The sequence below is a fragment of the Stylophora pistillata genome, chromosome 7 (genome assembly GCF_964205215.1).
Source record: "Stylophora pistillata chromosome 7, jaStyPist1.2, whole genome shotgun sequence".
NCBI classification, from domain to species: Eukaryota; Metazoa; Cnidaria; class Anthozoa; order Scleractinia; family Pocilloporidae; genus Stylophora; species Stylophora pistillata.
In genome coordinates, this window is record NC_142525.1 from 3,692,570 (window position 1) to 3,708,532 (window position 15,963).

Here is a 15,963-nt window from a genome sequence, read left to right on the forward strand (position 1 = left end):
AGAGCCAACAACCACCCATCCTACCCCAGGGAAAGACATCGACCACACAGTAGTCTCGTGCGTGTGAAATTACCGTCTCCCACCCCTAACCCTGCAGGAGACTGGGTTTAGGTTTATTCGTCGTTATCCGAGAAGACTAGAATATTTATCCATTTCTTGTCATAGAAAGGTAGAAAATTCTCCTCAGTCATTTTTAAGACCATGAGTATTGGTCCGGCCGGGGCACGAACCCTCGACCTCCCGCACAACACAATCCGGCGCACTAACCAATTGAGCTATATTCTGCGCACCGCGCAAAACAAACATCTCACAAATAGACAAACATTCAGCTACCAGTAGGCTTCTCATGAGAAAATGGCAGATGTTTGAGGCTGAAAAATGTTAACACTCCGGTTTTTTCAGATGCAATGAAATATATGAAGTCCATATATTTCATTGTATCAACTTAACGGCCTGCTCCCAGTTGGCTTGTTAGCTCAATTGGTGGAGCGCTGCACTAGTATCGCAGAGGTCAGTGGTTCGAATCCCGTACAGGCCTGATTTTTTTCCAGTCTGATTTTCGCTATTGCTTAAATAGCGCTATCTACTGCGAGGATCGTGCATCATACGTACTCCAGTTTTTGTTGAGCTGGATGTAGTGTCCAGGCCTCCAAGTCCACGCCCAAGGCCCCAGGAGACGTTGATTCGAGTATTTATTATGCACTGTAAAGTGAGAACGGGGTGTGAGACAATCTAGGATAACGAACAACTAAGCGAGCTGTGAGCGAACTGTAAGCGAACTGTATAAGCGAACTCCAGAACGTTACATTGGCCAAGAGGATCATCTCATAGGCGTTCGATCGAATTGTTTCGATCTAGAAATCTCTGCGAATGGCCGCATATGATACAAATCTCAGCTTCGGACCGTTTGACCCGGACCTAGATCCGACATCGGTCGGCACTCGATTCAGGAAATATCTCGCAAGATTCAAAGTATACGCTGCAGCGATGAATACACTGTGCTGGTCCCAAAGTACAGGAGATCTTCGACACACTAGAGGATATGGGAGAAGACTTCGAAACCACAGGAGAGAAACTTCTAGAGTATTTTGAGCCTAAAAGACATCATCTTATTAGCATATACCAATTTCGGCAGTTAGCCCAAGAGGAAGAGGAGTCGTACGATGTTTACACCACGCGTTTAAAGCAAGCAGCGGCTCCGTGTGAATTTCCAGAGGGTTGGCATGAAGTTGAAATACGAATGCAGCTAACTGAAAAGGGAAAATCGAAGAGAGCTAGACGCCGCTTGCTTAGTAAGCCGCACTTGCTTCAGGAGGCGTTAGATTACGCTAGAGCACAGGAATTGTCGGATAAACAAGCGAAGAGAATCGAAATGGAGCAACAAAGTCGAAGGAACAATACCGAGGAAGAGTTGAAGAGGGTCTTTTTAGGAAGGCAAAAGAGCCTGACTGGTATCAACAAAGAGTGTTACTTTTGTGGAGGCGCATTTCCACACGCGGGAGGAAAGGAGAAATGCCAGGCATGGGGAAAGAACGGCACCACATGCGGGAAGCTGAATCATTTTGCCAAATGCAGTAGGAGTAAAAGGAAAGTAAATAAGAGTATCGTAAAGACAGTTCGTCAGGAGGTGCAATCAGATAGCAGTGACGCGGAATCCCTTTGTAGGATCGAAGAAGTTGGGGCTGTCGAAAGCAACACAAAACCCAGGCCAGTAAGAAGTATAGAAATCGAAAACTACGAAGTCAAAGTGCTGATCGACACGGGAGCGTCGGTTAACGTTATGGATGAATGCACCTTTCAGCAGCTACTGGCAAATAAGATCAAATTGGAGAAGTCGACAAGTGTTTTGCGCTCGTACCAAACGAATGAAAACCCGTCCAGGCCATTAACAGTTATGAGCAAATTCGATGCAGTCGTAGAGTCAAACACGAGAATCATCCCGGCAACGTTCCACGTCATTAAAGGTAACACCAACACGGAACCGTTGATAGGATTTCAGACTGCCGAAAGTCTTGGCCTGGTGGTGATTACGAATGCAATACGAACTGATTCTGAAATTTTCACAAGCAAATTACTTGAGGAATACGCAAGCCTGTTCCTGGGGATCGGGAAAATGGAAGGAGTGCAGGTAGATCTACACGTTGACCGTACAGTAACATCAGTTGCTCAACCTCACAGGAGGATCCCGTTCAGCGTCAGGCCAAAACTGGAGGCGGAGCTCAAGAGACTTATAAGGGATGATGTAATCGAGAAGGTCGAAGAGCCTACCAGTTGGATATCCCCAGTTGTGATTGCACCCAAGAGAACGGCGAATGAAATTCGACTGAACGTGGATATGAGAGAGGCCAATAAAGCCATTCCGCGGACCCACACTATTATGCCTGCTCTCGAGGATATCACACATGAGCTCAATGGAGCAACTGTTTTCTCCCACTTGGATATGAATCATGGCTATCATCAACTGGAACTGCAAGAAAACAGTCGGGACATCACCACATTCTCAACGCACATCGGGTTGTACAGATACAAAAGGCTAAATTTTGGCACGAGAACCGCGGGTGGAATCTTTCAAGACACCGTGAGCAGGGAGATCACCCGAGACATACCTGGATGCCTCAACATCAGTGACGACATTCTTGTGTATGGAAAAACACAACACGAACATGATCGGAATCTAGACAAATTATTCAAGAAGGCTAGAGAAAAGAACATCACGTTTAACAATGGAAAGTGTGAATTAAATAAGCAAAGTTGTGTGTATTATGGGATGAAGTTTTCTAAAGATGGAGCATCCCCTGACCCGCGAATGGTTGAGGCTATCAAGGCGGCCGAGTCTCCTCGCAACGCGAAGGAACTGAACTCATTCCTATGTACAGTGCAATACACCGCGAGATTTATGGAAAAGTATGCTCCTCAAACCGACCTTCTGAGAGGTTTACTCAAAGCCAACGTTTTTGCCTGGACGAGAGATCATCAGAAAGCGTTCGAGAGTTTTGAAAGAAGGCCTTAGCTCAGACACAGTCTTGGTCTATTTTGACCCCGCTGCAGAGCATGAAGTTCATGTGGATGGCTGTCCATTGGGAATCTCAGCGACCTTGGTCCAACGTGAGTCGAGTGACAAAGGCTGGAGGGTGGTGCAATACGCAAGCAGGGCCCTCTCAGATGCAGAACGGAACTATTCCCAAATCGAGCTAGAGATGCTTGCGGCAGATTTCGCGTGCAGGAGATTTCATGTATTAATGTATGGCTTGCGTTCAAAATAGTCACCGATCACAAACCACTCGAAGTCATCCTGAACAACCCTAGGCATCAGACGTCAATACGGCTGCAAAGAATGATGGTACGAATGCTCGATTGTGAGTTCAAGGTCGAATATAGACCCGGAAAGACGAATATCTCCGATTATACATCTAGGCACCCGCTGCCTCGTGAAACCTGCACTAGAAGGGAGCCAGGCACTACCAAGGATGTCAAGCAGTACGTGAATTTCGTGGTCGCAAGTGACATTCCCCGGGCTATCAGCAAAGAGGACCAGGTAAAGGCAACGGAAAACGACGAGGAACTAAAAAGGTTAATGATGTGTATACGGGAGAGGAAGACTGACCACAGGAACCTAGACATGAAAGCGTACTTCAATATTTACCATGAAGTGGCTGAGGTTGACGGTCTTGTCTTTCGGGGTGAAAGGATCATAGTCCCTCGAGATTTCAGAGAAACTATGGTGAGAATTGCTCGTGAGGGTCACCAGGGCATCGTTCGTACGAAACAACTGCTTCGTGCCCACGTTTGGTTTCCCGGAATCGCTAAGATGGTCGAAACGTTGGGAATTGCCTAGCTTGTCAAGCTACCATCCCTTGCTACACCAGAGAGCCACTCCAAATGTCGGATCTGCCAGCAGGTCCGTGGAAGAAGATCAGTGTGGATTTTGCGGGACCTTTTCCAAATAAGGACATGCCTTTAGTGTTCTGGGACCAGTATTCAAGGTATCCTGTCGTAGAATTTGTCACAAGTACATCCGCAGAGGCTGTAATTCCCCAGCTCACACGTGTTTTCACTACTTATGGAATTCCAGAAGAGGTGAAGACAGATAACGGCCCCCCATTTAATGGGTCCAAATTTGCAAAATATGCCAAAGAACAAGGGTTCGGGCACAGGAAAGTTACACCCGGATGGGCGGAGGCAAATGGTGACGTCGAACGATTCATCCAGACGGTCAAAAAGAGCGCGAGGGTTGCTAAGATTTAGGGGAAAGCTTTTAAACAAGAAATCCAAAGGACGGTTGGCAACTATCATGCCACACCCCAACCTGTGACGAGAGAAAGTCCCGAAAAGCCTACGTTCGGGAGAGAGATAAGAAGAAAACTGCCAGAAAGGGTCGTTCCCCAGGAAGAACAGCGCCATGAACTATTCCATGAAAGAGACGAGAGAAACAAGAAGCAAATGAAAGCTTATGCTGATAAGCGCAGACACACATTACAAAGCTCGATCAAAATTGGTGACCGTGTTCTTTTGAAAGAGAATAGGGGTAACACGTTGACCCCGGCGTATGATCCACGACCATATGCAGTCGTTGGAATAAAAGGGAGCATCATCACAATGAAGAGGGGAAAGGAAGTCAAATCCCGCAATTCTTCCCACTGTAAGGTACTCAAGTATGCTGGAAAGGAGGAGCACGACGATTTGGATTAGGACAAAGAACCGATGAGCAGGCGACCAACGAACCGCCATATTGAAGTAGGGGAGGTCCCTGGAGAAGGAAATATAGTCATGCAAGAGACGCACAGGGGACCGACAATCGCGCCATCGGAACCCCGGAGATCAGTACGAGCCAGAACATCCACGTGGGAAACAATTCACAGAGACTTCAAGCCTCACTAAAGAAAAGGGGGGAGGTGTAGTGTCCAGGCCTCCAAGTCCACGCCTAAGACCGCAGGAGATGTAGACTCGAGTATTTATTATGCACCGTAAAGTGAGAACGGGTGTGAGAAAATCTAGGAACGAACAAACTAAGCGAGCTGTAAGCGAACTGTAAGCGAACTGTATAAGCGAACTCCTGAACATTAGAACTATTATTTTGGCACTTTAGATAAATTACGCTTTCCCATATGTGTCATGTTTTACGCCCTCATAGCAGTGCGTGGCTTATTAATTATTTTTGTTTATGTTTAAGTGTGTCGTTTTTCCTATTTCCCTCACTACTTGGTAAGTTTCTGTCTCGTCGTATCATTTTATTTAAATTATATCCCTGTCTTATTTAGTCGTCACCAACAAAGTATAAAGGGCCGAGGGACTGTTGAAAATTAACTTTCCACAACTGCTTATTAGACATAAACATTGAATGCTCCTTAAGATAATCAGAGAAAATACAATGTTAATTCTGACCTTAAGTAACAGCGAGAAAGTCGTTCCTTCCTCGTCAGAGAAACTGTTGTTTTCGTTATTGGACATGTCATGCTTGTTCAGTTCACAAGTGCCTTCGTCTTTCCCCTCGGAGGAAAACTTGAAGTTGAAGGAAGTACACCAGGTATTTCTCAGACATTGCTGACCGCAAGATAACAAACTGGGTTAATCAAACCGTTTGGCAACATATCCAAGGAGCTTCCTATTTTGCAAGGTTTCAAAAAAGGAAAAACAAGAAGTTTCCGGGTTGTCTTCGGCGGAAAAACGTACATTACCTAACAAGAAGAACAATACAACTGTCGTCTTCGAAGCCATGTCTTGTTCTGTTGCACTATGGAATAGTCTATGCAGCTTGAATAAAACTTGTCGCACCATGTGAACACACCTGTGTCTTTTTGTGATAACTATGCACTATGGAATAGTCTATGCAGCTTGTGATAACACTTCCTGTGCTTCGTAACTAGAGTAAAACTTGTCGCACCATTTGAATACACCTGTATCTTTTTGTAATAACTAATAGCGCCGCGCGCAAATGCGATTTTTGTCAGCTACATGCATTTATCCTTAAGAACGCAAACGGCCAATGTAAAAATCTATAAAAGCCCAAAAGTGCAAATAAGCGGCAATTAGATACGCCAAACAAATCTAGCCTGGCATGGAGCAAGAATAAAGCCGCTCGTATGTACAAACCACCTACACCGAAATCAAGAGAATGCTTAAATATGAGCGAGAATATCGATCCAGCTTCATCGAAGAGAAACATACCGAAAGAATTGTTGCTTTTAAGCCAACTTCTTGGGCCTCGACAACCTGGTCGTCAACGATGCTTTTCAGAGGGCAAACGACAACCATGCAACAGTTTTTCTCAGTCGTGAGAAGCTTCTTGACTCGCACACCAAATCTAAAACTAATGCTTTTACCAAAGCCTGTCGGTAAGACCGCCAACACATCTTTATTTCTGGAAAGTTGACGTACGGCATCTTGCTGTTCTTGTTTTAAAACAAAGTTTTCTAAGACATCAAAAGTAGCTAAAGAATCGTTCAACGCAAGATCTATCTCCTCTTCGCTAAACGCCATATTGGATGTGATACATAACAAACTGACGGCGCATTCTGCTGTGAATAAAAAATACTGGACCAATAAGAATCGCCCGTTCGTGAGCGAACGGGTTATTCAAATTTTTAAGTACTTCTGGCAGACGTTCCCTTCTCTTCTCTCCCCCTCCCCCACCTTCTAATTATTCACCTCGCTCCATTTTACGCGCGGTCTGGAAAATAAAACAGAAAGCCCGAAGTCCTAATTTTCGCCCAAACTCCACAAGAACGCCTGCTCTGCAGGCTATATTAATTTCAATTTGTTCGTCATAATTTCGGGTCTATAAATAGTAACAGCGCACAGTGCTATTGCCCCACTACGTACTTCAACAGAAATATCAACAAAAATGTTGACGCTCTGGGAGAAATTGTATCCTGGCGATTCACTGAATCTCCAGTTTTTTCATTCAGTTTGAAAGCCTCTATAGCGAATTATGCTCTAGCAGTCTTATGTCATCAACATATTTCGCTTTAAAAGTGATGAATTGGCTGACAGCGAATGAGCAAAAATTCCGGTAATTAAAAAAAGCCTCTTCGACTCCTTATCGGACAAAAACTACAAAATTCCACACAATTGAAAGGTTTGCATATCTTACAGGAGATGTTACTGCTTTCTTGATCAAACGTCTTATTGGAAATGAAAAAGAAAAAAACTTTCTTCAAATAGACTGGTGTGTATCGATAAGAAATTTAACAGACGACATTACTAGACAAAATATATGGTGGAATTCAAGGATCTAGCAACCAGGAAAGTTTCAGCGGACACTGTCTTTAAACTCCAAATTGTAGCCTGCAGAGCACGAGTAATTGTGGCGGGAGTGTGCTCAGTCTTTCCTCCTTCAAGGTTGAAAGTTTTATTATTGCTCGAGAGGTCGTCATCATAGTAAAATGTTTTCTAGACACGGCATGAACAAATTAGTTCATAATTACAAAAATTTACCGGTAAGACCTGAGTGAGTCATGATTTTCAAACGTAGAAGGATGCATGGATAAAAGTGCATTCAAGCACATCGAAACTGGCCGGGCTGTAATTTATCTCCACCCCGACCAATGACAAGCATATGGCTGCAAGAAAATTGCGGCTTCTGTTCGTTTTTATGCTTAACGATAAAGTGCTTATGAAATATGAGTAAATAAAGCAAACAAATCTTGGAATGTCAAAATATTTTTGCGTAAGCAATAGGATATCCTTACAGTAGTTCACTGTTTTAACTGAACGTCTTGTAAAAGACCTAAGAGCCATAATTTGTGAACCAAATAAGTACACTACTAGCTAGCCATTCATCTTCATAACCAGCGTCTATCCATATCCACCGCATGCGCCAAGACTTGTCATGTGACAGTACACGGAAACCTTGTCAGAACTTATTTGTAATGGTAGGCCTTATTCCCACCAGCCCTAGAAGAAATAACGACAGAGATTTCAAAAGAATTGCCGTAAGGAAAGAGGTAAGACGTATATGCATGAGGGTGACGGTTTGATGACGCAAAAGTAAAAAACTGTTGGAATGTTTGCCTCGATTTTTATTTTTTATGAAGAAGCTTTAGAATGATAAATTTTGTATTTTTTTTACTTTTTGAGGCTTTAGTCAATGGTTTTCTCTTGTTATCACTTTTAGAGCTGGGTCATGCACACGGCAAGGTTGTAAATATAAGTGTAATTGTTCTGTAAAAGTCTTCTAAAGCTACTCATTCAGTGAGTCGGCCAGCCAGCCAGCCAGCCAGCCAGCCAGCCAGCAAGTAGTTCGAGATTTTGAAGGTTCATATATCGCCCGAGAAGTTTTCCACCTTTATTTCACGGAAATAACATAAAAAAAAAGACAGAGAGTCGCGTCATAATTTTTTTGAAAAAGTAACAATTTACTTCTTTCGATGGCGAGCTTTAGCTGTAAAGAAGAAAGCATAATTCATCGAATGAGCGCGGGCCTATTACACTAATCTCGTTCCCAGCCCCAATGGATGCGGAGCTGAGGGTCCTGTGCCCCGAGTATTGAGTCAGGGAACTAAGTCCCTGAGGAACAAGGAAGGTTGTACTATGCAAAACTCGGCAGCAACCTTGAAGCACATCTCCATTGCTTGTTCTTATCTCATTGTACCAAAATGTATCCCATCGCTTTGATATGTATATTACCATACTTAGCTTCGTTTCCACAGGTGTTGGAGTCATGGTTTATACCTCCTGTGCCGAACCCAATTCTAGAGTCACAAGTGTTGCAGTTGTTCTCATTGTTTCCAAGGATTCCAATGCGAGTTTTCGGTCTTCCTGATCTATCGCTCCTCACATTAAACCCCTCTCGGTTGCAATTGGGCTGTAACGATTCTTGTGAGCCAATCAGTTTCATCCAGTTGTCACGACCTAATGACGTCGTGCAATGCTTTCCATCGGCGATTAATGAGTAGAGGAAATTAGCCTTCTGGTTGAAGAGTATGAAGTTAATATATTGTTCGATCTTCATACCGGGGCAGATCTTGGTGAAAGATGCGTTCCAATTGGTCGGTAACTTGGTCTCTTGTGAGTCAAATCCAGTCTTTCCTCCGTCAATATTGTAGGTTTGATTGTTGCTCCAGAGATTAGAATCGTAATGAAAAGTTCCCTAGTCAGTGTAGATAAACAAGAGAGATTTTTCGATAACAGACTTAAAGGCCTTTACTGGTCGTATAACTTAAGCACCCCCTCTTAGGTTGTTGACAGATAAATGCTATTATCATTCGACGGATTTTTTCGCCCATTTTCATTGGCTGGGAGCCGACCACGTGACCTACAGATATCTGCCTACAAGTAATGGTCTGCTCATGCGTGCTACCGTCTAACTGCGTTTTTGCTGCAAATAATATTCTGCTCATGCGTAGTATTCCGAGATTATATCGACCAAAACAAACAAGGAAAACATCTGATTTCTGGCAGCAGTGCGCGCTTGCCGCTTTCCCCCCAAAAATTGAAAACAAACTCGGTGATCGAATGATAAAACAATTATTGAACTCGGTTATTGTAAATTATTAAAAACTGGATTATTGGATAATGCAATTCAAGACTTTTTATTGGCTTAGCCATTATCGTATATAAGCCAATATACCATAATCTACAAATATGGTAAGCGTACGCGTCAGCTTAAAAACAAAAGAGAGCTAAAAAATCAGCTTTTTTCTTACAAAATAATAATTTCTTGGGGGCGTTTTTAATAAAACAATTATTCCACTCGCGCTTGTTGGATATGTGATGATTATAGCCAACTCGGCGCTACGCGCCTCGTTGGCTATCTATCATCTCATATCCAACGCGCGCTCGTGGAATAATTGTTAAATATCGTGATTTGTCAGTGTCGGAACTCGCAGATCAATTATTTGCCTTAGCCTTCGGCTTCGGGATAGGGTAAATTATGGACTGGACTGGACTATCTTTTTAACCATTTTTTTTGGACCATTTTATAGGGGGAAAGCACACCATTAGTACTCAGGGAGGGGTGGGTGCAGTCTATAAGTACTGAGGGAGGGGTGAGAGGCCGACTGTTGTTACACAGGGAGAAGTGAGAGGTGGTTGTAATTGTGAACACTACTGGTTGATGGAGCTTTACTCGATCGTAGAAATTATTTTAATCGGTCTAAAACCGGTTCCTATAATGATGGAATATGAGTGTTTTCATTTCGTGCCATTCGATCTTGATGGTCAGGTTTAGATCTGCTCGAATTATTGCTTTGCCTTGATAGAATACAAGCAGGCGAAGCCTTTCAACATTTTCTGCCGCTTTTTCTCAAGGCAGTGATTGATATCGCCGAGGGACTTGAATTTTTGCGTTCAAGGAATGTGGTACACCGCGAATGTCGATTTCATTAGCCATATATGGTTTCTCCCGCACTTAACGTTGGACATCTGCGCGTGAACCAATGTTCTCCTCGAAAATTCGAAAACAAATTTTTCTAGGTTTGCGTTTTCAAGGTCTGCGTTTTCGAGGTCTATGTTTTCGAGGTCTGCGTTTTCGAGGTCTGCGTTTTCGAGGTCTGCGTTTTCGAGGTCTGCGTTTTCGAGGTCTGCGTTTTCGAGGTCTGCGTTTTCGAGGTCTGCGTTTTCGAGGTCTGCGTTTTAAAGGTCTGTGTTTTCGAGGTCTGCAGTCTGCGTTTTCGAAACACCCGAGAGAAGCTTGTTTTGTACGACTGTACCAACAATGATTTTATATAGTAAACGTATAAACGGTAAAATTGCGATGCGCGGCTTGTGAATTCAATATGCGGCTAAGTCAAGGGCTAAGGACCGGAAATTCCGTGATCGTCTGATAACATCAGTGACAAAGGAGGATAGATAAATCTGGTAATTGGATACTGTATACACAAAGGAAAACTGCTGGGGCACAAGTCGCCTCAAAAGGCATACGCATAACCTATGCCAGACTGGCAGCTCAAGAGTGGAGGATCGTAAACTCGATATTTTCAACACAAATGAAAATCCGGTGTTTACGTGACAGTTTCGCTTTCGCATGACAAAAAAAATTAAGGAAACGCGGCGGCCCAGCGCAAAAATTTTAATATACAAAAAGTCAGTCAAAAAACCGATTAAACTAATTTGCACGATCGAGTAAAAGCTCCATTAACCAGTAGTGTTTACAATTACAACCACCTTCTACCCTCCCTGAGTAATAACACTCTACCTGCCACCCTCCCTTAGTACTTATTGACTGCACCCACCCCTCTCTGAGTACCAATAGTGTGCTTGCCCCGTTATAAAATGGTCTAAAAAAGGGTCCAAAAAAGGGTAAAAAAAATGGTCCAAAAATGGTCCAAAAAATAGTCCAGTCCAGTCGATATTTTACTCTTCGCCTTCGGCTTCGGCAAATAACTGATCTGCTCGCCACGGACAAATCACGATATTTTGCTCAACCTCGTCCAATAATTGTTAAAGATTGCTAAACGAAGCCTCCGCACTATGGTTGTCCGTGACCAGTGATAATTTGAGAGCATTACAGTTGAACAAATTTATACCTGAGAGCCGTTTATTTTCATAACCAGCGTCCATTCACCCCCACCGCATACGCCGAGACTGATCATATGACATCTTTCCCCGATCCAATGTTGTTGACAAGTACACGAGAAAGTTTGCCTTTTTATGTCGCGAATACAGGTACCACCATTGAGGCAACCGGTCATACGACAACCCTGGAGAAAATAGACAACATAGTCGCTCGAAAGAGATGATACTTTATCCTTAGCTATTGGTAATAAACGGCCATAGTGATTGTTAGCAGGCGGAGCCAGTGAGGAAGCTAGAATCTCTCCTGTTTCAGAAATTGATATCTTCAGTGCGTACAGTGAACATAACATTAATTCTTCCACGTATGAAAAGAACAGCGTCGTCATGGCAACCGAAATTTTCAATATTGCGGTTTTACTTTTCATTAAGAGTTATAGTTTTTTTACTTTACCGATAGAACTAAGCTTTAATTTAAATCTTTTTGAAAAAGAAAAACTAATTTTTATCAGAAGATTTTGGAATATGATCAGCAAAACATTATTGCATGGATGTGATATCCTCTACGAGACGGTAGAAACGATTACGTAATCAACTTGCCAGAAGAAGTAACCCGACGTTCATTAAACGTTTTATGTATAATGTTACATGTTTTTTGTTACATGGAATAAACCTGATATTGATTATATTGTATGATGCATATTGCTTATCCTCGGTCTTAAAAGAAGGTGTAGTAGATTTAAGTCTGTTTCCTTTGTTAAGGAAAACCTTTCCACCAAAATGTATTAATTTTTAATGTTGTCAGGTAAATATTTAAATCTTTTGGATGGAGCTCCATCCCTTTTTAGTAGAAGACGTTAAGAGAACTCCTTGTAGGCTTGTGGACAGAATTGATCGGGAAAAACGGAAATATTGGAACCCTTTTTGTCAGGTTTATATTGTTATAATTTTGGTTTCGAAGGCGCCGGTTAAAAACTGAGAAAAAGCATGAAGCTTCATGAATATGGCATGACAAGCGGATTGAAATATCGAAAATTTTCTTAAAACGCATTAGGATGGGAAACAGCTTCGCATTGTGACAATTGTAGTTTTTATAAATAAGAGGAATGCTAATGTTCAGAGAGCGACAATAGCCAGTCACAAAGCCTCATTATAAATAATACCACTTTTTGACGACGCCATTTTACAAACGGTCTATTTTAGGCTAAAATGTGTCTTTTCGTGTACTTCACATATTGATACTTTTGTTAACAAAAAAGTTGGCGTTGTTGGCTGGGAGAAAAACGTGAGGTTTATGGAATTAAGTGCCGCTCTCGCTAAGAGCGATCTTCTCGACTAACGTTTGAGAAAAAAAGTTTCGTTTACTTATAGCCCGTGAAAAAGGGTTTCGGACACATGTTTCAAAATGGTTTGGTTGTTTTCCAATTCTCCTTTTTTGCGTCGCCATAACTCATGGAGAACATGTAGAAGATAAGCAAACGAAGCTTAACGGTCTAAGAGATGGCTTTGTTAATATTCAGAATTATGCAAATAAGTTTTGTAAACACAATTATATATTGAGTTGTTTTGAAGATGTCGGTGGATGAAAACTAGAGAGATACTCTCGGGTTTGAGGCAATTTGTGTCCTCATTGGTGTTTAAAGTCTCCACTGATATGCTTTTTTTAGCCTTGCCTACGCTTGCATTTTAAGAATTCCGAGTCTTTGTTACAAATTGCTAAAGTGTTGATATGCAAGTTAAGAGAGGGGTCTCTCCCGATCACGATAACGTAAGATTTCAGGTGAAGTTTCCACATTTTATCTACAAACTGTGTTTAAGCTGCTTCTCATGTTTCCTCGATTTTCATATATGGATACAAGATCTGTCGTCTGGAACAAAATTATCAACATGACAGCTCTTTAAGTCCATCACCAGGAGAAGTCAGCCGGAAAAGGATGACAACTTCACTGATTTAGAAAAAAAAAAAACTCGGGATTGTTGAAATATCTTCCCTTGGAAAACTGAATGAGATTCCGAATTCGAAGTTACCAAAAGTAGTATAACTCTTACGAGTAAAGAGACTCAGTCGTAATCAAGAAGTCTGAAGGATTCTATTAATATTCGCATGTGAAGAAGATACCAAGTAATGGTTGGAAAATGTCCAGACAGTTTTAAATCGATCGCTTTCCGACAGGATGGCTGAATCTGCCGGGAAATTTTCAAAACTAATGATGGAGGGAGCCTCTTTACACAAAAAGATGAAAGCTTTGTCACTTATGATCTATGAAAGGGAAATATTCTTTTAATTTAATTCTCCAATTTCAATAGAAAAGCTCCACATTGTTTATTTGTTATACTTTAATCCAAAGCACGTACGCAACCAGATGTCTTTGAAAGTGAGACAAACATACAAAAAGAAATCAGGTTGGAAGCCATTTAAATTCCTGAAATTGCAAATTTCATGCGCCATTATGCCTCACTGAGCTTTCACGAGAACTTACGCCACAAGGAGTGAATTAATGGCAGATTCTGGCACAATAACCATATTAATTTATCCGTCTCAAAAAGGATAAAGTGGATAACGCCGAAAACTATTAAGGAATGGATTCAAAACAGTCTAATGGAGTTATTCAATCTCAGTACGATTTTTCGCGAAGAAGTTATAGTCTGAAAATTCAGAATAATCACGAAAAGATGAAAGTTGGCTCACAAAGTGACTTGGGGCAAGATATCTTTTAAGTTATTTTTGAATTCTACATTCATATAGTATCTCAGTTTGATTACCTGAAGATTACTGCGGAGTTGATGTTTAATTTTTACGGGTAAGGCCTCAACCGAGTTACGTTTTTCGCTTTTGCTTACAGTGAAGGTTTTGTTTGTTAATGTAATATGATAATCAAATGACTGGTGTGAATTCAGTCAGCGATAGATAAAAATTCAGTATAACGCTTTTAACTAATGAATGCAATAAAACAGTAATTACCCTCAGGAGAAATGAGAAAATGACTCCATCGCGGTCATTAAAGTAAATGTTTTCGTTTACAAGGGAGATATCACGCTTGTTGCGTCCACAATTTCCTTCGATTTCATCGTCCGTCTTTAAGGAAAACTTGAAGTTTATCGACGTACACCACAGATTGCTATGACTTTGTCGACTACACGATAACAGAGTGGGAGAGTAAGACTTCTCGACAACAAATCCAATGAGTTGCTTATTTTCCTGTATTTTGAAATGTGATGAACGAGAATCTAAGCTGGAGGTTCCTTTGGCGATGAACAAAAATGGTGGATTTTTTAAATAGGAAAAAGGACAATATGTTGTTAAACCCCATTGGAAAGGAAGCCAGCTCTAACCTTGACGAAAAAAAGTGTCCCTGAAACATTTAACACTCCCCAATAAATTATTAAGTGTTTACTTCTTTAATAAAGGTTTAGACGATGACAAGCACGTGACTGACAGGGTTCATTTATAATCGTGAGATCGGAGATGCTCGAGGCGTGCTCGGCAGTCTTCGTGTCGCTGGCGTTTTCCAGCGACCACTTGTACAGCCTATCTGATTTACGTTTGACATATGGTGCCGTAGTTGAAACAAAGCTAAGCTAAACAGAGGGCTGGTTATTTAAACAGAGCTCAGTCGTTGTTTAAGAAAACCGCGTTCTGAGCCATCTTCAATCTAGCCGAACTTTTTTTCTGAACATATATTTTTGTAACAGTGGTAAGAGGGCCGAATGCTAATCACAAGTGGAAGGATATTTATTTGATTAAATCAACCCTCATACCGAGAATACCTGTGGCCCCCTGCTTGCTTAAAACAGCAGTTTGAGTTTGACCTTGCTTGAATACCTGACCGCTGGGCTTGTCTCGCAAACCACAACATATCTGAAAAAGTGTGGAATGCTCGCACATTCACTTTCTTTCTTTTTTTTTCTTTAGCAGGTTTGCATTTAACGAACTCTGAAAGCGGGATACAGACTGTTTTAGCTCCCTCTCCCCATTCCTCCTCTCCCCATTCCTGCGAGTCAAAAAGTCAGTAATCTTACGTTTATTAGGATAAATAACTACTGTTATCATTTTATCATAAATAATCTCTTGATAGTTACTTCCTATCGATATCTAAAAACTCACCCCAAAATATTGAATGGACCAAATGAAACTAGAAGTTTTTGCATGATTCCTAGAACAGCAGCAGTTTAGGTATCAACTGCAAGAAATTGTATCACAGCCACTTTGAGAGCTGAAGCTCGGGCTTCGGTTTTATAATCATCAAGGAGAGAATGTCTGCCACACGATAATGGTGCGATAGACCGCGCGGGAGCGCAAGTTGATTTTCCTTTCTTAATCAACCCCAGCAGATGGTTCGATGCAGTATATTTGCTCAGTTGTTTCTAATTAAATATTCCAAATTATTAAAGTTGATTAATGTGTGAATATAGAACATGCTGCATCAAATTTACAACTTTTCCCAAATTTAACTTGCTAGAAACTAACATCAATGTAGTCAGAGGAGGATAGCAAAAATCCATTGCACTAAG

General features: G+C 41.7%; 1 protein-coding gene and 1 pseudogene across 2 annotated transcripts; one reads left to right on the forward strand and one right to left on the reverse strand.

The window, feature by feature from the left end:
* The first annotated feature begins 3,337 nt into the window (after window positions 1–3,337).
* LOC148726238 (uncharacterized) lies at window positions 3,338–3,835 on the forward strand. Its single transcript, XM_088728689.1, has one exon. The coding sequence runs from the start codon at window positions 3,338–3,340 to the stop codon at window positions 3,833–3,835; it is 498 nt and encodes a 165-aa protein (XP_088584815.1).
* Window positions 3,836–7,179: 3,344 nt separating this feature from the next.
* On the reverse strand, window positions 7,180–15,727 carry LOC148726239 (uncharacterized; annotated as a pseudogene). The gene is made up of 3 exons (XR_015989839.1): window positions 14,414–15,727; window positions 11,466–11,639; window positions 7,180–9,088 (listed from the first exon to the last, which is right to left on the reverse strand). The product of XR_015989839.1 is annotated as an uncharacterized LOC148726239 (transcript).
* Window positions 15,728–15,963: the final 236 nt, after the last annotated feature.

What these genes read in the sequence shown, in the direction of transcription:
- LOC148726238 (XM_088728689.1), top strand. Translation starts at nt 3,338, where the DNA reads ATGGTACGAATGCTCGATTGTGAGTTCAAGGTCGAATATAGACCCGGA.